The following is a 23,060-nucleotide window of genomic DNA, read 5'->3' on the forward strand; positions in this document are numbered from 1 at the left end:
TGTATCTCAGGCGGCGGGGCCTGGCACGATCGTGAAAACGCACCTGCCGACCCCTCCCCTTGGATACCGCCTTGTGATACCACCTGTGACCACGAGGGGGCACCTAATTGCCTTTTCCTTGAAAGAGTCAGGGTGACCCTGAAGAGTGACGTCGGGAGTGGGAAGGAGAAACCTACACGTAGCAGATACTGGGCTGTATGTGTATATGGGAGGGGGAGGGGGAAGAGGGAAGCGTAGGCGTACGTGCATATTATGTAATGGGGTAAGGATTCCCTTCACCCCCAAAGCAAAAGCCTAAAGTGGAGGGGGATGAGATCTCCAAGCGCTTAGAGGAGGTATTGGGTTTTAAGGCCTTAAAGGTTTTCTGCTCGGGGTGGGCTTTTCTTAGCCAGAAAATCAAATGTTGCATAGCATTTTCATCTTCCCGAGTTCCCAAGGGAGCCAAAGCCCGAATCAATCAATTACTACCACTTGCAGGCCTCCTTTCTTGCAAACGTGCGGCTGAGTCACTCTCAGCCTGGAAAACCTCCCTTGGGCCTGCAGGCATGAGCGCCGGGCTAGAGAGGGGCCTCCCACGTCCCACCCCAGGGAGGGAGACACGGGGAATCCGGAGATGATGGGGTTCCCAAGAGCGCAGGAGGATGAGTCTCATCCCCGGGGACTCGGGGTAACCTGTTCCCAAGGCTGGGAAGGTTGAACTTGAAAGCTGGGGAGGGGGCAGGTCAATGGGTTGGGCTACTGGGAGGGAAGGGTTAACAGCTCCAGCCTAGGGGGCGGGATCGCAGAGGGAGCTCGGTCAAAACAGCAGACTGACCTTGGCCTGAAAGGGTTAAGAGGGCGGGCGCCCCGGGAAGCCACGTGCCGAGACGTCTTCTCATTAGTCCGGCCGGAGTTGTTTGTGTGCGATGATTGGAGGCGGCTGGGGGTAGGGAGAGATGATTGGCTGGGGGAGCGTAGGCCGCTAAAGCCGTGTTGAAGGGGGAGGGGAGGAAGGAGCGGGCTAGGTGGCTGGCTTGGGCTTCGGGAGCCGGAGCTGAGCGAAGCTGGGCCCCGAAACGGGGCCGCCGCCGTCGCTGCCGCTGTCGCCACCGCCCCTGCTACAGTCGCCGCCGCCATGCGTTGGGTCCGGGCCCTGCTAAAGAACGCGTCCCTGGCCGGGGCGCCCAAGTACATCGAGCACTTCAGCAAGTTTTCCCCGTCCCCGCTGTCCATGAAGCAGTTTCTGGACTTTGGTGTGTAGGACTTTGGGCAGGGAGGGGGCGCAGGGGCTGCAGGCCGGGCAGAGGCGATGGGGAGGCCGGTGAGAGCTTGCAGCCTGGCAAGGGTTAATGGAGAGTCAGGGGTGCTCCGGGATGGCAAGGGTTAGTTGAGAGTCAAGGGATTTCCAGGCTGGGAAGGGTTAAGGAAAGTCAAGGGGATTAGTTGAGAGTCAAGGGATTTCCAGGCTGGGAAGGGTTAAAGGGACAGTCAAGAGGGTTCCAGACTAGCAAGGGTTAGTGAGAGAGTCCAGGGGTCCCGGTTGGGAAGGACTATCAGAGAGTCAAGGGGGCTTCAGGCTGGAAGGAGTTAATGGAGAGTCAAGGGGGCTTCTGCCTGGGAAGGGTTAATAGAGAGTCACAGGTCTCTCGGATGTGAAGGATAAGTGGATAGTCAAGGGCTCCAGTCTGGGCAAGGTTAATGGAGAGTCCAGGGCTCTAGGCTGGCAAGGGTTAATGGAAAATCAAGGAGACTGCAGGTTGGCAAGGGTTAATGGAGAGAGAGAGAGGCAGGGGAACCCTGGCAGTGAGGGGTTAAAGCAGAAGGGAAGAGTTGGGCTCTAGTCTGGGAGGAGTTAATGGAAAGGCTGGAGAGGGAGAAGGCTCAGGGCTTGAGTCTGAGAAGGATAAATAGAGAAACCAGGAAAGTAGGAGTCCAACCTAGAAAGGTTTAAGGAGGAGACAGAGAGGAAGTGTTACTGGTGAAGAACTCCAGACCAGGGGTAGTTTATGGGGAAATCTGGAGAAGGTGAAAGCAGGATAATCTAATGAGAGGTCTGTGAGTAGGGAGCTAGGAGGAGAAAGGTTGAAGAGAAGGGGAATTAGGACTTAAGAAGAGTTGGAGGTGAGGGGTGATGGTAGCAAGCAGGCCAGATTGATGAAGGGATTCTGAGTTGTAAAGGAGTTTCTTCTGGGAGAATGAAGGAGTGAGAGGGAGGGGTAGGCTGGTTAGAAGAGTTGGAGAAAGATTGGGGAGGGAGTCCAGATATTAAAGGATTATTTGTTGGGTAGGGGTGTTCCTACATGTGGTATTAAAGGTTAAGGTGGGATAGGGAACAAGGAGGAGGAGGAGATAGGAGGAAAAATGGGGAGAAGGGGACTGGGACAATAGGCAGGTAGAGCTGGGCATGGGGAGGGTCAATGATATGGCTTCTAATGGGGTAGTGGGGTGCCTAGGTCTTGTGCAGACAATGTTAGGAACACTATGAGGGGTAAAGATACAGATGTCTGTATACTTATGAGTAGAACAGGAGAGACTGCTGGGATATGGGACCTTAGAGGAGGAACCTGTCATGGAGGGGGGGTGATTAGAGGACTCCCACCAGCAACTTAGGGGCTAAGGGTGGGTATTGGATTGCATGGCCCACTCCCCTACCCCCACTGCTTTCAAAGGCTGCCAATCTAAACAAGGACATTTGAAGATCAAAGCCTCCCAAGCTTTTTTTGTGGGGCAGTGAAATATAACTTTGGACAGAAACATCTATTAGATTCCTTGAGGGGATAGGGTGAAGGAGGGGAAAGGAAACTACCTCTTGGTCTCCCACCCATCTTGTGGACCAGGATCACCTTGTACCAGTCCCCATGATGGTGGGTAGGCCAGTTAGAGGCTGTACTAACTGGGCTCATGAAATGGGTATTGTGTGTTCCCCGGGTCTATCCCTTGGGCACTTCTTTGGTAACAGCTAGGGGGTGGGGAGAGCGATCTCCTAGATCTTTTGTAGGGTTGGCGAGATAGTGCCTGGCTCTGGTTACAGTCTACATCACCTCCAGGGTGGGTGGGGAAAGTCGAGGAGGAAGAGGGCTGAGTACAAGGCTTGGCGAGGACCTGGACCCAAAGGGGGTGTGGTAGCTAGACACCTGCTTATGGGTCTTGATCCTTCTCTGCCATTCCTTTATCACCTTGTTTGGGTTTTGAGCTGCCTCCCAAGAGGAGAATCCCTTTGCCCATCCCTAGACAGTTCATCCCCAACCAAAGATCTGAGGATCCCAGCTCCCTGAGTATGAGGGATGACCTGGGGTCAGGGAAGGCAGGGGAGGATGGGATTCCAGTTCCCCCTTAGATAGGCCTTAGGACAGGTTGTCACTGTACATCTGGCCTCAGCAGGGAGAAGAACCTAAGCCAAAAGTGATGAATTTTAGATTTATCGCTGCAGAAATAGTGAAGCAGGAATAGCTGAGCAGTGTCATAGTATAGCAGAAAAGACCGCCCCCCCAAAAAATTAAGAAAAAAAAAGAAAGACCTTTCCCTGGTTTAGCAGTCAGAGGGTCTGGATCCATATCCTGCCTCTGAAACCGAAACCTGTGTGACATTGTACAAATCGCTTAACACCCTTGGGCCACAGTTTCCTCATCTGTAAAATTGGGAGACCTATAATCCTGTTTACTTCCTCTGACTTGCCTCTAATTTCTCCCTGCCCCAACTCAGCTTCCCTTGTTCAGGAAAGCCAATAGTCTAACCCAAGGGCCCTCTGAAGCTTGAGAATCTGAGCTCTTCTGCCTGGAACAAAGCCCTGAGATTAGAACCCTGTTCCATTTGATTTCTCTCCCCGTTTCATTCCCTGCTACCCAAATTAGTAGCTTGTGATGGAGAAGGAAAAAAAGGAGAAACTTGTTGATTATTGAGGTCTGGAGGGGTCTGGGTTAAGGTAGAATAGATGTAACTATGAAATGAGGCTGGGGAGTAGTTATAGAGATGAGTTGAATGGGTGGAGTTTAGGGAGGGAAGGGTAGGAACACTGGATTGGAAAGCAGGAGAACTGGGTTCTAGTCTAGACTTTGCCGCTAGCAGTGGGAATTGAGGTAAGTCTGTTCTGTTCCAGGGTCTTCTCAGTTTCCTTCTCTGTAAAATAAGGGGGTTGGATTAGATGGTCTCTAAGGGTCCTTCCATCTCAGGCAATCAATAGGTAGCTTAACAAGTGCTTACTAAGCATCTCACCAGTGCCTGGTACTGTGCTGGGGGTGGGACCACAAAGACAAGAAAGGAGCAATCCTTGCCCTCAGGGAGCTGGTGGGGGAAACAATGTGTACACATGGGACTCTAGGCAGAACAAATAAAAGTTCATTTCGGGGTGAGGCCCCAGCATCTGGGCTGAGCAGTCCTGGACTCTTATAGGAGGTAGAGCCTGAACTAAGCTCTCTTTCCATCCATCAGGTTCTAGCAATGCCTGTGAAAAAACTTCCTTCACCTTCCTGAGGCAGGAGCTGCCTGTGCGGCTGGCCAATATAATGAAGGAGATCAATTTGCTTCCAGACCGGGTACTGGGAACTCCATCCGTACAGCTGGTGCAGAGTTGGTAAGACACACTCTCTCTCCTGGTCCTCCTCTCAGTTCCCCAGAAATGCATGCGCACACACACATACACAGAAAGAGAGAGATAAAGAGGGAGAGAGAGACAGAGAGGGAGAAACACAGAGACAGAGAGAGGGTGAGAGAGAAAGAGGGAGAGAAAGAGAGAGACAGGGAGGGAGAGAGAGAGAAAGAGAGACAGACAGGGAGGAAGAGAGAAAGAAAGAGAGACAGACAGGGAGGGAGGGAGAGAGAGAGAGGAGAGACACAGAGAGAAAGGGAGAGAGAGAGATTAAAAGCAAGCACCTTCATTGTCCACAATGATGGGATCCAAGTTCTTCCAGCTGCTCTGGGAGGAATGGGAATAAATGGGGCTCTGAGAGGATAAGGTGCCTATCCATAGATCATGCAGCGCATCTCATCCCATGGAGCAAACAAGGCCATACTAGAAATAGAAATAGCACAATGTAGAAAACCCTGTTTTATTCAAGAACCCAGGCCTCAAGTGGGAAATCATTTATTTTGCAACCAAACCCCCTAGCCAGGCTAGTGTCGGTATTAACTGACTAACCTTAGAGAATTAGAGTACTCGGGCTGATTAGATGAAGAACAAACAAGGTTAACTTATTAACTAGAACTATCCTGATCTGAACCCTAGTAATTTAAACTGGGAGTTGAAAGACTTGGCATCTAGTTCTGCTTCTGTAAGAATAGGTAGAATTAATTAATATGCTATTAATATATCTAATATAGTCTATTAATAAATAGAATCTTTCTGATAGAGCTCAGAATTTGAAGTCATTGGGTCTGGTATTGCTACCCACCACTTGCATGACCTCTGACAAGTCGCTTCCTTTGTGCCTCAGTTTCCTCATCTGTAAAATGAATGGGCTAGACTAAGGGCCCTTCCAGCTCTGGAGCTGAATTAGTCTCACTAACTCAGCTGTGTGGCCTTGGAAACAGTTGATTCCACCCTCTGGGCCAGGATTTTGTTATCTTGAAATAAGGCGGTGGGTCTGCATTGGCCCTGAAGACTCTCTCCTAGTTCTGAGGTTCTGGTTGCTCTTTTTGTTTATGCTGGTAAAGCAATGCTAATGATGCCAATTTTCCATTTGTTCTTCCATTCAGTTTGTTATTTTTGTCACGGTGAGTTAACTATCATTTTCAGTGCAAAAATTTCCTTTCCACTGAATTCTATTCTTGGGGAGGAGCCCCCTCAACTAACCCTTCTGTTTACCAATGCGCTAATCAGGGTGTAATGCAAGTGAATATAGTGGACAGAACCCTGGATTTGGGAACCCAAGTACCAGATTCAAATCTAGGCCCTGCTTCCTGAGTAGCTTTGATCAAATCTTTCCCTTTCTGGACCTTCCAAGTGAAGTCTATAAACCTTTATTAAGCTTGTGGCTGAAGTGTGCCAGGCACCGTGCTAAGCAGATATTCTCCTGTTTTATCATCACATTGGGTACTGTTATGATCCTTATTTTACAGATAAGCAAACTAAGGCAGGCCAGAGGTTAAATGACTTGCCCAAGGCCACACAGCTAGTAAGTGTCTGAGGGCAGATTTGAGTTTAAGTCTTCCTGACTCTAGGCCCAGCATTCTATCCATTGCACCACCTACTGGCTTCCAACTTCTATATCTAGCTCCTGTGATCCATCATGCCCTAAAATTATTTGACTAAGCAACACTTTTGCCCTAGAAATACATTAATGGAATACATGAATGCTTTTCCCTAAGGCCTTGTACTAGAGAATGTTTCCTAGGATAAGGGAGGGAAGGGGATTTTGGAGCAAAATAAAAGGAATTAAAAGCCCATCTTTAGCTTTAAAATAAGTTTTATCAATGCCTTTTGATTTTACATCACAATCATTTTCAGATATTATATTTCCCTCACCTTCTTTCCCTACCCCCACTACACCTACCTTGTAAGCCTTCATTTGAGTAAAGCAGACTGAGCTCAGGTCATACTCCACACTCATCTGTCAGCCACCACCTCTCTACCAAAAGAAGAGGCACCCTTTCTCAGCCTCTCTCGGGGGCCAAGATTGGATGTTACTATTACTCTAATGTTCATGAGTACATATTTATACCCAATTGACCCATATAAAAGGCCATTTTGTACATACATAATTTCATATTTAGTGTATTTTTTTTGAACTGTGGCCGTGGTGGTTCCAATCTGTTCAGTGGTTTCCCATTGGCATGGGGAATTTCAGGTGTGGAAATGCTCTTCACCATTCTGTCACTTATAGTCTTAAAGAGTTGCCTTAACAAGACTCATGATGGAAAATGCTATCCACATCCAGAGAAAGAACTATGCAGTTTGAATGCAGATTGAAACATACTATTTTCTATCTCTTTTTCATTTGTTTCTTCTTTCTCCTGGTTTTTCCTTTTGGTTCTAATTCTTCTTTACAACTTGATATGTGGAAATATGTTTAATATGATTGTACATATATAACCTGTATCAGATTGAATGCCATCTTGGGGAGGAAGAGAAAATTTAGAACTCAAAATGTTATAGAAATGAATGTTGAAAACTAAAAAAAAGATAAAGTAAAAAAAAAAACCCAGAATAATTAAAAAAAAGAGTTGCATTAAGCACTAAGAGCTCCTCATAGCCAGGATGTGTCAAAGGCAGAAGCTGAACCCAGATCATTCAAGACTGACCATCCACTCTACCATATTGCCTCTCATTTAATATTATGTAGGGAAAAATAATGGTGACTGTGGAAATTTTCTCTCAGACCCTGTACCCAATATGGAGTAGGACATAAACATGGGAAAAACTGACTTCAACTATCAAAGAAAAACTGGCCAATAGAAATACATATTGTTAATTGGGTCCCCCCCTCCTTGCTAGACATTCTCTTCAGGAAAGACAGAGGGACTGACCAGGATGAATGGGCAGTGAAGGAATGAGGTGGGTGAGGTGTTGGGGGGCTGACCAGGATGAGTAGGCAGTGAAGGGGTGAGGTGCTCAGGAACTGTTGGGCAGAGAGCAGAGGATTCAGAAAGGAGCCAGAGCTGCCATATGCCAGATTTAGGGCATGCCCCAGGAAGGATTTTCTGAGTGTTAGGAATACATGGTTAGGGAATTGTCTCTTTAGGGACCTTTGAGAACTAAAGGCCTGGGATCACAGAGGCAGGGGCATGATGGACTGACCTGTAGAGAAGGAGCTTGGGTTTTACCTTAGTGGGGATGGAGAGCTTGGTCACCCAAATATCCCCTTTGCCTGTACCTTCCACCTCACCTAGAGAAAAGGAAAATCTTCCCTCTGGTTGATAGGATATCAGAACTTGCTTATAATTCAACTGGATTAACCCTGACTCCAAAGCTCTCTTCTAGATCTCAAAGCCCAGTATTTGCTATGTTTTACCTCCACAGGAAATGTGTAGGGAAAGAATGCTCTGGAGAGTTGGTGAGGGTTAGAAAGGAGGCAGGAGATGATACCATCTGTTCCTCCCCATTCTCCTCCACCTCCTGTCCACTTGACTGATCATGCTTTATCTCCTGCTGGCTTGTTGGCTCCTTTGATTGACCTCCCCACCCCCAACCTCCTCCCTGGACACCATGTTCTTGAGAGAGTGAAAAAGAGCTGAACTGAATGTAACTCCTCCCTACCCTTGAGCTTTGTGTAGATTCCTATACCAAAAAATGCCATGTGCTTGTTATTGGTGGCTGGGAAATTTGATTTGGCCCACGTTACCAACATCACAATGTGATAAATATGGTCCAGAAGCCCTAGATTTGTCATTAGATTAGATTTATATCCTGGCTCAGGTACTCACTAGCTGTGTTACCTTGGACAAGTCATTTTATCCTCTACCCCTCCTTCTTTCCTTCCTGGTGTATAAAATAGGGATAATAATGCATTCATCTGTTGCCTCCTTCTCTCAGGGGTATTGTGAAGAAAGCACCAGGTAACCTTTAGTGTGCTAGAGAAACATGAGCTAGTGTTATTATCTTGCTCATTTTACTCCCCAAACCTTCTTGTCATGGTGTAGTGAGAAGGCAACAGTGGCTTCTAAAAGGTGTATGAGTGAGAACAAGATTTGATAAACTGGAGAGGTTCCATGTGTGGGCTTTTCTGCAGATTCCGTCTGTCTTCCACAGATCAGCCCAGTTAAGTGTGGGAAGCCCATCATTGGAGGGTTGCTAAGTTAGCTCCTTAAACCTTCTCCTTCAAATGATCTGTTCAGTGGAAAGAATACCCATAGCAGTAAATCTGGGCCCTTGAAGTATTAATGTTTAATCCTCTAAAGCATACCTTGTGTAAGCCTCGTTGGAGGGAGTGAAGAGAAGGCATTTCATCAGCAAGGTAGATTTAGCTTGGTTGTGATTCAGCGGTAATAACAGTACCTCACATTTGTTTAGCACTTTAGGGTTTACAAAACCCCCTTTTTCCCCACCACTCCTGTGAAGGGTGACAGATAAGCATCGCCAGAACCTTGGAGGCGGCTCCATAGAAGACACCCACTTCACAGGAGGGAAAGAGTGGAAGCTGCAACAGAAAGGACTAAGGTTAGAAAGGAAGAAGGTTAAAGGGACTTTGTGACAGGAAGGGCTGACTGAGAGATTGGGGCATCTCCTTTTCTGAAGCCTCTTAGATGAAAAATTCGAGCTTCTCTTCTAGCTGACATAACTTAGTTGGAGGTGGTCTGAGTGGAGGTGGGGGTGGATAAGGCAGCCTTGGAAGGTGCCTGTCAGCCCATGAATCTGACAAGTCAGGCGTTAAAACTGAGTAAAAAGTCAGGAAACCATAAAATGCTGAAGAAATGTAAGGTCACATTTATAGCATTGGTGGCTAATTCTTGGGGCCGTTCTCAGAGTTAATAATTATAGCTGCTAACAGGGAAAGATGGGGAGGGGCAGGGGGTGTGTGGGAGAGAGAGAGATTGAGAGAAGAGGAGGAGGAAAAGGAGGAGAGAGTGCTTTAAGATTTGCAAAACAATTTACATGCATTTTCTGAGCCTAAGTAAACAATGTATAGAGTATTACATTGAGGTGCAGATAAAGCAGGGAATCAATTTGATTTGCATAACATCAGGGATCAAATTAAAGGAATTTTCAGGCTGGAGTGGGACAACACCCTCTGCAGGCCCAGTAGTAATCTCATGACCCAGCTCTGTGTGTGTGTGTGTGTGTGTGTGTGTGTGTGTGTAAGATAACTAATAGACTAAGAGCTTGAGATGTGTAATGACTTGTTTATGATCATATAGTTACCACAAGTCAGAAGCTGGAGTTGAACCTAGCTACTGTATGTATATGTGTGTGTGTGTGTGTGTGTATACGCACACACACACACACTTACATACACACACATACATACACAGAAAGGCAATATGGCAAAGTGGATGTGAATATATATATGTGAGGGGTTAAATACATACTATATACATATGTGTATACATGTATGTATATTACATATATTTGTCAGTTAACCAGTCAATAAACATAATTTATTAAGTGCCTACTATGTGCCAGACATTGTTATTAAGTGCTGGGAATACAAATATGAGAAAGAAAGTACATTTGTTTATATATGTACATATATATATAAAAGTATAGATATACTGGTAGAGAAAGATGAACATACATACAAATATACATAGGATGGGCGGGGCGGTGCTGGGACAGAATAGGATTGTAGAATCAGAATCTAGAGTCAGTGTTGCAAAGAGAAACTACTTCCTGGAGACTGTATCTCTCAGCAGGTATAGTTCAGTCATTTTGAGTCTTGACTCCATTTGGGGTTTTCTTGGCAGAGATACTGAAGTGGTTTGCCATTTCCTTCTCCATCTTATTTGACAGATGAGGAAACTGAGGTAAACAGACTTGCTTGGGGTCACACAGCTAGTAAGTGTCTGAGGCCAGATTTGAACTCAGGTCTCCCTGACTTTAGGCCTAGCGCTCTATCCGCTGCATCATCTACCTGCCAAACTAAAATGTCCATCATACCCAGCCCTTTCCTCACCACAAGTTTTCAGCTGGCCCCATGTATTGGGATCCTTTTGCTATAAGATCATATCTCACGTATAATAGTAGGTCAGTGGAAAATAGAATTAACTTTACAGAAACCAATTTACATGCAATGTGGTTGAATGTAAAGTATCTGTAATCTCATCGAACCAAGAGAAATTTGTCTGTAGAAAATAAAAGGGCTAATGGAATAAAATCAACAGACCATGAGTCACCCTTCCCTGATAGAGTCCTTAATTAGAGTTATCAGAAGGAGGATGAGATTGAAATTATCGCCCTTTCTTTCACTTTCTGCCTTCTTCCAGAGTCTCCAACCTAGTGCATCATTGATTAGAGATAGGATACTTGCTGCTTTTGGGGAATCCCTAGCCTGATGGGAAGGCACAGTCTCTGTCCTCGGGCAGTTCCCAGTCTGAAGGAGAAGACAATCTCTCTCATAGATCAGAAAATGCTAAATTGAGAACTAGAAAAGGCTGTAGAGGTTCTTATTCAACCTCCTCATATTACAGATGAAGAAATAGGCCCAGAGAGGCTAAGTGAACTGTCTATGGTATTAAGTGAGAAAGGTGGGATTCCAGCCTGAGTCCTGACTCTAAACCCAACATCATCCTCAGGGAGTACCCCTCCCTCCTCCCCCATCTGATAGGAGAAACACAGTCCCTTAGGGAGGCTCCAGTTAATGGAAGACACGGGATTTCTTTAATTACACAGCTATGAATACTGTTTCCATATGGTTTTTGGTCACACATCAGGGAACCATCCTTTCCCAACCCCAATCAGTCCAAGCTGATATACCTACTCAGGGTAACACAGAGACAACCCTCTCTTCACTGTGCTCGTCAGGCCCCCCCTCCTCCTGGTCAGAAATTGTCCATGGGGAACTCAGTCCTCTGAGACATACCAAGGAGGTCTTCAGAGTGTACCCAAGTGCCCTGGCACAGCAACTGACTGGAAAACAATGATTTAACAATCTAATATAGGAGAAAATAAGTCTTGGAAACATTGGTGGGGTGAGGTGGCAGTCATATAGGTGTGGATCACTTTCTGGAGGAGGCAACTATGACCAATTTTTTTTTTTTTTTTGAAGGCCTGGGCAGAGGTTTCAAGATTGGAAGGAGGTGTTGAGGTAGAGAATTGGGATGATTTAGTCATTGATCCCGGGAATGACGGAACAGTCAGAGATGTCCGCAGAATCATAGATTTGAGAGTTGAGAGGGATCTCAGCAGCCACCTGACCCCTTCTTTACCTGAAAAACCTCAGCTCTAAGATACCCGACAAGTGGTCATCCAGAGTCTGCTTAGAGATTTCTAACGAAGGGAGCCCACTACCCATTGAGGCAACCCATTCCACTTTTAGGTAAGCCCTAATTATTAGGAAAAACTTTTCCAGACACCAACATTAAATTGGTCTCTGCAGTTTCCATCCATTGTTCCTGATTCTACCCTCTGGGGTCAAACAGAACAGACCTAATCCCTCTTTCATGTGACAGCCCTCAGATTCCTGAAAACAGCTGTCCTGCATCAGCCTTGAGTCTTTTCTAAGCCAAACATCCCTAATCCCATCATTTGATCCTCTTATGACATGGATTCATGGTCAGGAGATCTGAGTTCTAATCCTGGCTTTGCCTCTTACTTTGGGCCAATCTCACTTTCCTTCTCTTTTGAACGAAATAGTCTCTTAGGCCCCTCCCAGCTCTGACATTTTCTTTTTTAACTCTGAAAGGCAGCAAATTGAAGACTCTGGAGAATTACAAACTATACTTTCATATCTCTCTCCAACCACAGAACTGGGGCAAGGACAAGGAAACCACAGAGCTCTCCCCAGCAGAACGAAAGACCCAGCATGCCATGCTATTGGGCAAACTTCTGAAGATAGCACTTGAATGCTATTGACAAGCAGAGCAGAAAGGAAAAAAATCTTTCCCCCATAGATTTCTAGTGTTTTTCTCTCTTGCAGAGTGGGAAGAAAGGAATGAGAACCCACTTGTCCTGATTCCCAAGCCTTGCACTACCCTCTCTGCCCTAAAGTACTGTCTTCTTCCTGAGCGCCCTTCCCCGCTCAAGTCCCCTGACCTGTCAATAAAGGGAAAGAGAGGGCGGCCTCATCACTTTTATGGCCCAAGTTGCCACCCCAAACAGTTTTCCCAAAACAGTTGACTTTGCCCCATTTTCATGCACATGTGACCAGATATTCTACCTCCTTGGTACAGTGAGGTCGCCAAGATGAATTGGTACGAGCAGACCAAACTCTCTTCTTCTGAACTGGAAAAAGAAAGCCCCAGCTGCCAGCCCCTGCTCCCAGCAATTTGGACTCTGATCCCACCCACAATCCCCTTGGAATAAATAGGCAGAGTATACCCATGTGCCCCCTCTTCCTGCCCTCTGCCTCAATTCACCCGGCCTACTTCCTTCCACACAATTTGTGCATGAAGAGACTCCTCTCTGGGACTTCTTCGCTCAGACCCCAAAATTGATGCCACTTTCTTCCATTTAGATTACTTCCTCATCCAAACCCTCTAGGCTGTATATCTCCTTTGAAAGAGGGACCCAAGACTCTTAATCCCTTGCCCACACCTATAAACCTGAGACTTCCCTTTCTCTCATCCAGCCACACTCCCTTAAAAGAAATCTAGCAGGATATAAAGAAGGGTACCCCTAAAGCCTTTTTGGGATAGGTTGGGAGGCCTTAGTGGTACTCAGACTACTTGCCACCCAGCAGGCCCCAGTTAGCCTGGCAATATCCGAGCTATCCACTGTCTCCATTATTTTACCTTTCCAAATTTCAACAGTTCCATGTAATCTATACTTCAGCAAAAGTGGATGGCTCAGTGTCCCGGAATCTCTATCATGTATTTGCCTTACTCTTGGCCTTCATTCATGGTATTTTGTCCACCTGGAATGCTTTCTTCCTCCTCCTCCCTTCCCCTCCCTTCCCTCCCCATTGAAATCCTGCTCAGATTTCACCTTTTCAATAAAGTTTCCTTGTTCCATTCAGTCAGTAATGACCTTTTCCCCTTTTGGCCTTCACGTAACACTAGGCTCCTCTTTTATACACTTTTCATGTATTACTTTGTGTTGCAGTTGTTTCTTTATGTGTCAGATGCCTTTACCAGACCTTAAGCTCAATGAGGAAAGAGTCTTATTTCAGCATTATATCTTCCCCAGTTCTTAACTTCAAGCTCTCCATGCAGTAGGTGCTTAATAAATGTGTTGAAAAAGCAGAAATAGTCTTTGATCTCTAGGGATTTGTATTCAACTGGGGGATGCTATCTTTACACTGTTGTATAAATGTAAAGTATATACAAAGTAATTTCAAAAGATTTTGAAGCACTAACAACTGAGGGGGTGGGGTATGGGAAGAGAGATCTGGAAGGAGTATCTGAGCTATACTTTGAAGGAAAATAGGGCTTTTCTGAGTCAGAGGTGAAGAGGGAAAATGCATTCCAGATGTGGAGGATCACCTGGGCAAAGGCCTGGAGTGAGGAGGTGACTGTCACATAGTGGAGAACTGTTAGCAGACTAGTTTTATTGAAATCAAGTGCATAAGGGAGAATAGCATGTAATATGAATGGAAACATAGATGGTAGCCAGATTGTGAAGGCATTTACATGTCAGGCTGAGGATTTTTTATTTTGACAGGGAGCCCCTGAACATTTTGAGTAGAGGAGTGACATGGTCAGTCAGATCTGTTTTAGGAATATTAGTTTGGCAGCTGTGTGGTGGGAAGATTAGAGGAGAGATGCAAACGGAGAGACTAGTTTATGACTATTTCCATAGTCCAGATGAGAGGTGATGAGGGCCTGAAGGACAGAGGCTATATGAATGCAGAGAAAGGAATGAATGGATGTAAGTAATGCTAAGTCAGTCAGTAAACATTTATTAAGGACCTACTATGTGCTAAGTGCTAAATGAAAGTACAATGGACAAGATTTAGCGATGGATTAGATTGCTGGCCTGAGTTAATGAGTGTTGTTTTTAATGGAAATGGGGAAATTGGAGAGAGTGATGATTTACAAGGCCTCAGCTCTGCCAAAGACCCTGGCTTCCAATTCATTCCATTTCTTTGCCCCAGCCTTCTACTTTCTTGCTTAGGTCTCAATGGATACCTGGTCCTTGAGCATTTGGGATCACTTCTTCCAGCTCCAGTCCCAACCAATTCCCTCCATTGAGTTTGGGTTTCATTTCTCCAGAGCTAACTAAGCCATTCAGCTCCTGAGGGAAAGAGTGGTTAGTTACATGTACCGTTAGAGCTATCCAGTGTTCAAAGCCCAAAGTCCACAGGACTTAGAGTCTGGACATCTGGGTTCTAGGCCAGGCTTTGGTGCCAAATCTGTGAGACCTTGAACTAGTGACCTCCCCTTTCTCCTCCATTGGACCAGACCAGGGGTTCTTGACCTTTTTTGTTTCGCAGGCCTGTTGGACAGTCTGGTAAAGCCTATGGACCCCAACTCAGAAGAACGTTTTTAAATGCATAAAATAAAATCCATAGGATTGCACAGGAAGCCAATTATATAAATATGTAGTTATCAAAATATTTTTTTAAAAATGAGCTCATGGACCCTGGATTAAGAATCCCTAGACTAGCCCTTCCCCGCCGCTTCCCGCAGGATTGGCTTTGGGACTCACTTTTCGCTGCTGCCCTCTGTTCTCACGGAGTGGCTCCTGTTTGTCTTCCCCACTCCCTACCAGAGCAACCAGTGGCATCTGTCAGTGGGAAGGGAAGGAAAAACTCTCAGCAGGAAGATGTCAACCAACTTCCTGGTGCATGAGAAGATCTGGTTTGACAAATTCAAGTACAATGACACAGAGAGAAAGTTCTATGAGCAGATGAATGGTCCTGTGCTTGTCCCCTCCCAACAGGAGAACGGCGCCAGTGTGATCCTCCGTGACATTGCCAGAGCCAGGGAGAATATCCAGAAATCTCTGGCCAGAAGCGCAAACACCAGCACTTCCAGTGGTCCCAGTGGGGACCATAGTGAGCTGGTCACCAGGATTTCCAATCTAGAGGCAGAGAACCAGAGCCTTCGAAGTGTGATTCAGGACCTACAGCTCACCATCTCCAAGCTCGAAATCCGGCTGTGTACCTGGAGAAATGCTTCCCTTCTCATTGCTCTCTGACTCCTCAGACTCAGCACGTATCCCCTATGCAGAAGGTGGAGCTGTCCACCACATCACCCGCTAAGAAGGCGGCCACCCCAGCAGAGGATGATGAGGAAGATGATGATATTGACTTGTTTGGTAGCAATGATGAGGAAGAAGACAAGGAAGCAGCCAGGCTTCGGGAGGAACGGCTTCGGCAGTATGCAGAGAAGAAGGCCAAGAAGCCAGGGCTGATTGCAAAGTCTTCCATCCTCCCAGATGTCAGGCCTTGGGATGATGAAACAGACATGGCAAAGTTGTAGGAGTGTGTCCGTTCCATCCAGCTGGATGGACTGGTCTGGGGAGGCTCCAAACTGGTGCCTGTGGGCTGTGGCATTCAGAAGCTGCAGATCCAGTGTGTGGTAGAGGATGACAAGGTGGGCACGGACATCCTGGAGGAGGAGATCACCAAGTTCGAAGATTATGTGCAGACCGTTGACATCGCTGCTTTCAATGAGATCTAAAAGGCCCCTGAATGTGTGTGAATCTGTAACCAAAATAAAGGCTGAGATTTGAGGTGCTAAAAAAAAAAAAAGAATCCCTAGACTAGATGAGTTATAGGCAGCTAAGTGGTACAGTGAATAGAGCAACAGGCCTGCAAGAAGACTCCTCTTCCTGAACATTTACTAGCTTTGTTACCCTGGACTAGTCACTTAACCCCCTTTGCCTTAGTTTCCTCATCTGTCAAATGAGCTGGAGAAGGAAATGGCAAATCACTCCAGTATCTTTGCCAAGAAATCTCCAAATGGGATCACGAAGAGTTGGACACGACTTTACAGCAACACTAGATGTGTTCTGAAATCCCTTTTCTAGACCTGACATTCTATGAATCTGAGATAAAAGGCTGTTGGGAGATAGACAAGAAACAGAAAGTGACTTGAGGCAGCATGGAATGGAAGATGGGATATTGGATCTGGAATCAGATAGACCTGAGTTCATATTTACCTCAGATACCAGCTATGTGACTCTGGACAAGTCACTTAACCTCCTGTGCCTTGCTTTCTTCATCTATAAAAGGTTGGACTTGATAATTTCTTAGTTCCCTTCCAGTTCTAAATCTTTCATCCTGTGACCTTTGGATAACTTAACTGTGGAGTCAGGAGGATTCAGGATGCACACACAAACACATATGCACGCACCCCTTCCCACCCCACCCCTCACATACGTACATGAAAATGACAATTTGATTAAAAACTACACAGCAGATTCAAAATGATGATACAATAGAGTTGGGATCCTTGAGCACAAGGGAACACAGGGTAATGGATGGGTCAGATTAATCTGAGAAAGTTTCCTGCAGGGGTTCAGTTTTGGAGTAGGTAGGAAGGTTGATCTGGCCAGATAGGAGCTGTTTCAAACATTCGAGTTCCTTCTCCTTCTCACCCTACCCCCAACTCTGCCCAAAGGTATGTCCAAAGTCTTCTGGACATCATGGAGTTCCTGGACAAAGACCCTGAGGACCATCGGACCCTGGGACAGTAAGTGATCAAGATCTTTCCATGGATGAGCACAGTAGGGTCACTCATTAACTATGCCCCTGGACCAGGTGCCCTCCAGGGCCAGAGCCCTGTGCTGAGGACTGGGGCCTGATTGAGGAGAACGAGAGGAGATAGTTGCTGCTTTGTAACAGCTTCCATGTACTAGGCAGGGTGGGGAACCTGTGGCCCTGAGGCCACATATGGCCTAGGTCCTCAAGTACTGCCCTTTAACTTAATTCAGTCCTGATTTGTTCTGTGAAGTTTGGATTCAGTAGAAAGGCTGCACTTGAGGACTTAGGGGGCCACATGTGGCCTCGGGGCCAAAGGTACCCCGCCCCTATTAGAGGATGTCACAGCCCCTATTCTCTTCAAACTTCTCATCTAACAAGGTGATTAGGCTAACACTCCAGCTAGACAGAGCCTTGGCCCTCCATTCTAAGGGCCTTGTTCTAGGGGGATTGAGAAGGGATAAAGGAAACTGAGCTTTTTGGTGCTGGGAGTGGGGGGAGAGTTCTTGGATTTAGGTGTGGGGAGGGCATCCCAGACCTCAAGGCCTCAAGGTCTAAAAAGGGGTGAGGGACTGGGATGAATGGAAGTGCATCTTAAGCACTTGCTATGTGCAGAGTACTGAGGGTTGCTAATACAAGAGGAAGACAGTCCCCATTCTCAAGGGGCTTATGTTCTAACGCAGTTTCAGAGGACCCCATGGTCCTTAGGTACAGTGGCAAAGCGGATAGCAGCGCATCTCTTTTAATGTCAGGGTGGAACAAGGGGCAGGAGGCCTCAGTGGGGAAGAACTCTGGGGGGCAGGAGGTAGGTAGTAGGTTTGGGGAGGAGAAAAACAACTCTTCCCCCACCCTCTCCAGGTTCACAGATGCCTTGGTCACAATCCGGAACCGGCACAACGATGTGGTGCCCACCATGGCCCAGGGCGTTCTGGAGTACAAGGAAGCCTATGGTGATGACCCCGTCACCAACCAGAACATCCAGTACTTCCTGGACCGATTTTATCTTAGCCGCATCTCCATCCGAATGCTCATCAACCAGCATAGTGAGAACGAGGGAGAGCAAGGGGAAGGGGGGAACTGAGAGGCAGAAGAGAACTGCTGAGTTAGAGGGATGAGAGGAGCTGAGAGGGGGGTAGTACGTGAGAGAAACTGGAGGTAGAGGATCTAGAGGAGATGAGGGGGGTGGTGATGGCAGGTGAGAAGAGCTTGGGGAGGGAGCAAAGAGGTGAGAGGAGCTGGCAGGAACCCAACAGGATAACAGATATCCCCTTCCTTCCCCAGCATTGATCTTTGATGGCAGCACAAACCCTGCCCACCCCAAACATATTGGCAGCATCGATCCCAACTGTGATGTCTCCGAGGTGGTGAAAGGTCTGTATGGGGAAAGTGGGTATGCTTTATGGGGAGGTCTCCAACTCCCTGCACTCTTCCAGGCCCTGAGGGGACCAAGCAGCAACCCCATAACTCCTCCTTCAATCAGAAAGATGCCCACTGCCTCCCTGGGGAGTAGGAGGGAGAGTAGGAAACCTCACCTCTCCTAAGGGAGAGGCTTGAGGGGAAACTTCAGCCAAGGGTGGCAACTGTTGGCACCACCTAGTTGGCAAAGAAAGGCTCTTTCACTTGAGCTCCCCCAGTAGGTGGAAACTGCGTCAAGTACTTTCTTAAGACTAGTTCCGTGTGTGTGTATGTTGGAACTTTTCCTCTCTTTCCTCCAGATGCCTATGATATGGCCAAACTCCTATGTGACAAATATTATATGGCCTCTCCCAGCTTGGAGATTCAAGAAATCAATGGTGAGCTTGGGGTGGGACAGGCCTTGGGAAATTCTCTTGGGAGTGGAAGGGCAGAACAGGTTAAGAAAGAAGTTATGGTGGATGGGAAGAGAGATAAGAGATTGGAGTGGGGCACTGAGTGTGGTGTCCTCTTGGCAGCTCCCTGACTTTTGAACTCTGCCTTACTTTAGCCGCCAACTCCAAACAGCCCATCCATATGGTCTACGTCCCCTCCCATCTCTACCACATGCTCTTTGAGCTCTTTAAGGTAAGGAAGCTCTTTGAGGGGAGGAGGGGGTAGCATGGGAGAGGGAGAGTGGATCTGCTAGAGGAGAAGGCATCTGAGGAAAAGAAGAGCCGAATTGGGCTCCCTAACACTTCCCCTCTCTTCCCAGAATGCCATGCGGGCAACTGTGGAGAGCCATGAGTCCAGCCTTACACTCCCACCCATCAAGGTCATGGTGGCCTTGGGTGAGGAAGATCTATCTATCAAAGTATGTGACTCTTGACCTGGGGGCTGGAAGGCTTGGAGTTGGGAGGGGAGGGAGGGTTGGGGATGGGGTAAGGATGGGAAGTTCTCTGGATGCTAAGTATTGGGTACGAGGGATACCCTGGGTATGCCCTCTCATGAACTCTTATGGTTTGAGGTGATTTCCTCTGCCCCTAAGACTCTTCCTCCACCCACTGAACTTGGGCTTGGGGCAGGTAATGGGAGGAGGAAGGACTGAAGGAGGAAGAGGGATGGGGGACAAGAATGTCTGGAGAGGCTGGGAGTTGGGGTGGGTGGGGTGAAGGGGAGCAGCTAACATGTCATGTCTCACCTAGATGAGTGACCGGGGTGGGGGCGTTCCTTTGCGAAAGATTGAGAGGCTCTTCAGCTACATGTACTCAACGGCTCCCACCCCTCAGCCAGGCTCAGGGGGAACCCCTTTGGTGAGATGGACCCTCCACGCCCAATGCACCCACCTTCCCACCTCCCCAACGGCTCCCCCTTTCACCAGCTCCCAGGCTCATTCATGGGCCTCTCTCCCTTTGTGCGCCCCCCTCCCTCTTGGTCTTTCTGACTTTGCCCCTTCATACCTTGTTTTGACTTGCCCTCTGTCTCGATGTCACTCGTTTTCTCTGTTGTACTCTCTCTTCAACTCTTGGTATCTTGACATTTTTACACATCCCTGTTCTCTCATTCTCTTTGTTTTCCTACTCTTCCACCATGACTCAGTCTCTTCCTCAGCCAAACTTACTCATCCATCTATGCCTCTAGGTGACTGTCCTTCCCCTTCCCTAGCTTTCTCTCTCCTCTATCCATTTGCCTCATAGCATTCCTCCCTCTACAATCTCTCCTGCTGTCCCCAGATCTCCTTTCCATGGAATAACCAAGAACCTCATTCCCTGCAGGCTGGTTTTGGCTATGGACTCCCTATATCCCGCCTTTATGCCAAGTACTTTCAGGGCGACCTACAGCTCTTCTCCATGGAGGGCTTCGGGACTGATGCTGTTATCTATCTAAAAGTGAGTGATTCTGTTTCCCACTTCCTCCTGCTCCTCTATGATAGAGCTGACTGGTGTTGAAATGGAACAAGGAGGAACCTGCTGCTTCCTCTATCTCTGGGGATGACTTTCTTACCTTACCCCTTAGCTTCTTACCACTGGGCCTGAAACTCGGTCACTGTCTTGTGAAGGTGGGAAGGAGGAGGGCAGCTACTTCTTGCCCTAGGATGCCAGAGCAGGACCCTCAGAAGGTCGTTTTATCTACTTCCGGGTCTCAGAGGTCTATGGTTAATATTGTGGAAGGATTTGACGGGAGCTGACCTACTGTGTGCTAACTGCCTAGCATCCTTTGTACCTGCTACCCTGCTGAACAATGAGCAAGGACTCAATGCCATTCCCACCCCCTCCTTATGCCCTCACTCTATGGCCCAGCTCTGGGGAGTTCCAAGGGTATTTCTAGGGTCCAGGTCCTCCACCCATCCAGGGAAGGCCTGAGTCAGTGTTGCTTGGAAGAGGACCAGAGATTACCAGAGAGCCTGCAGGAGGAGGGCCGGGGCACTCGATATGGCCTTTTGCAACACCTGTCATCCCTGGCACCCAGATCAGTTCCTCTGCCTTTTCTGATTTGGACAGACACAGGCTGCATGAGGGATGAGCTGACAGTCCAGAATAGCCCTAGATTCCAGTAATAATTATCCATGATTCTATAACACTTGTGGCTGCTCTTGGGAGAAGAGCCATTGGGGGCTGACCTTCTGTGACCTGGGCCCCTCTACCACACGATTTGTGGGCATGCTTGGAGAGTGGTGGGCATGGGCAGGAGGGGGTACTGACACCTGTCCCTTCCTGACAGGCCCTGTCGACAGATTCTGTGGAACGCCTGCCTGTCTACAACAAGTCAGCATGGCGTCACTACCAGACCATTCAGGAGGCAGGCGACTGGTGTGTGCCCAGCACAGAGCCCAAGAACACATCCACCTACCGAGTCAGCTAGACAGGCTGCCAGTGGATGAGGCTTTGGGAGGGTTCCCGTTGCTGGCAAGTCCCCTCCTGGCTTTACAATGATGATCATGAGGACATATGGATCTCTTTAGGGACCGGTCACCCTGGTGACCTCCCCCCCCCACTATCTGCCACCCTAAGGGGTTGGGGGGATTTCACTCTGATGACCTGTCTCTGTTTCCATGAAAACTATGGTGATGCCCTTTACTACACTGACCCCCCAGATGCCAGTTTCTGTTTCTATAAAGACCCCTGGGGATACTCTTCCCTTCGGACCTTCCCCTGTACCCTAACCATCTTAAATTGGGGGTGGGGTGGGGAAGAGTTCTCTTTGATTACCTGACTGTTTCTATGGCAACTATAGTGATGCCTTCACTACAGTAGCCCCCAGGTGCAATCTTTGTCTCCATAGAGTCTCCTGGGGAGACGCTTAGGATGGTCTGCCTGGTTACTTACCCCCCCCACTACCCCAAGGAAAGAGGGAGGGTCTTCTTGATGACTTGTGTCTATTTCCTTGGCACCTGGGATGATCCCTTCACTACCGTGGCCTCTAGGTGCCAATTCTATCACTGTAGAGACCCCTGGGATGGTGTCCCTGTGATGTTCCTCTTACCCCGCTGTCACCCCAAGTGAGAGGCCGGGATTCTCCTTGATGACCCAGTGACAGTGAGGGCCTCACCACAGTGGCCCCCAGGTCTGTCTTCATAAAGTCCCTGGAGGGAGACCCCTGGAATGGTCTCCCTAGTGAACAATTTTTCTGGTGACGTCTAGCATATCTCCTACAGGGGTGTGTCCCAATGGCAATTAAAGGGTGGTAACCTCATCTGTGACAAAATCTGTCACTTCTCACCCTGGGGAGTGGGACAGTATTCTGGGTGCTTTGCCACTCATCTTTTTCTAGTTCTTCCATCTGGACCCTTCAGGTGGCCTTTTCCTTCTCATTTGAGCCATTACTCTCCCCCCCACACACACATACTCCCCAGGGGTTGGGCTCTTATCAGTGTTAGGAAAGGACTGGTTGAGGCTGGGACCAAAGAGAAGAGAGGTTACCAGCAACTAGGAGTGGAGCAGAGAGGCTCTGGCCACTAATGTGTCCACTCAGCTAATGGGCTTATCAGGCTCCCAACTTCCATGGGGTTGATGAAGAGGGAAATGTGAGTGGATGGGAGAATCCCTCTTCCCAGGGATATTGGGGCAAACATTGGTCTAGTGGGAAAACTACTTTTGAAGGAAACTAAGGACAACCCCAAGTACCAGCCTTCCCAGAGTTCACCAGTCCTTCTGCCTAAGCAGTGTTTTCCTCTCCCTCCTTGGTCTAGGCTCTCTTTCCCATGCACCCCATCCTGCCTGAACAACTGCAGTCTCTTGGATGCCCCCTTCTGTCATCCCTGCCCTCTTTTTTCCCCCCAAACTGCCCTTGTGCTTGATGTGGCTTGCTCTCCCCTAAACTGTATGTACATAACTAGTTTTGTATCCCTGGGGTGGCTTCACCCCCTCCCTCTCATCTGCCCAGCACACGAGAGGTTAAAGTTATGTGTTCCTCCTGGTGACACCTGGTAAAAAGGAGATTGAATGAGATTCCCAGTTTGGTTGCTTACTAGTAGTGGTGGGAGGCAGTGGAAAAGGATGGGGACGGTGCCCCTAG

At 47.8% G+C, this 23,060-nt stretch overlaps 1 protein-coding gene and 1 pseudogene across 2 annotated transcripts; both read left to right on the plus strand.

Annotated features, from left to right (window-relative positions):
* The first annotated feature begins 316 nt into the window (after nucleotides 1-316).
* On the plus strand, nucleotides 317-22,993 carry PDK2 (pyruvate dehydrogenase kinase 2). 2 transcript variants are annotated; one of them, XM_027873314.1, is made up of 11 exons: nucleotides 317-335; nucleotides 4,408-4,549; nucleotides 17,074-17,145; nucleotides 18,012-18,196; nucleotides 18,435-18,524; nucleotides 18,869-18,946; nucleotides 19,117-19,193; nucleotides 19,321-19,419; nucleotides 19,751-19,858; nucleotides 20,321-20,434; nucleotides 21,267-22,993. In XM_027873314.1, exons 2-11 carry the CDS (start codon nucleotides 4,482-4,484, stop codon nucleotides 21,405-21,407), a joined length of 1,032 nt encoding a protein of 343 aa, XP_027729115.1. In that variant the 5' UTR covers nucleotides 317-335; nucleotides 4,408-4,481; the 3' UTR covers nucleotides 21,408-22,993. The 2 variants fall into 2 exon arrangements, with proteins under 2 accessions (XP_027729115.1, XP_027729114.1); XM_027873313.1 differs by lacking the exon at nucleotides 317-335 and adding an exon at nucleotides 1,085-1,232.
* Nucleotides 15,245-16,183, plus strand: LOC114051133 (annotated as a pseudogene).
* Nucleotides 22,994-23,060: the final 67 nt, after the last annotated feature.

This window comes from Vombatus ursinus, unplaced genomic scaffold (genome assembly GCF_900497805.2).
Source record: "Vombatus ursinus unplaced genomic scaffold, bare-nosed wombat genome assembly UNPS02014801.1, whole genome shotgun sequence".
Taxonomy (NCBI): domain Eukaryota; kingdom Metazoa; phylum Chordata; class Mammalia; order Diprotodontia; family Vombatidae; genus Vombatus; species Vombatus ursinus.

Coding starts and splice junctions, on each gene's coding strand:
- PDK2 (XM_027873313.1), top strand. CDS start 1,115: ATGCGTTGGGTCCGGGCCCTGCTAAAGAACGCGTCCCTGGCCGGGGCG. Junction 18,197..18,434: donor AATGCTCATCAACCAGCATA/GTGAGAACGAGG, acceptor TTCCTTCCCCAG/CATTGATCTTTGATGGCAGC. Junction 20,435..21,266: donor ATGCTGTTATCTATCTAAAA/GTGAGTGATTCT, acceptor CCTTCCTGACAG/GCCCTGTCGACAGATTCTGT.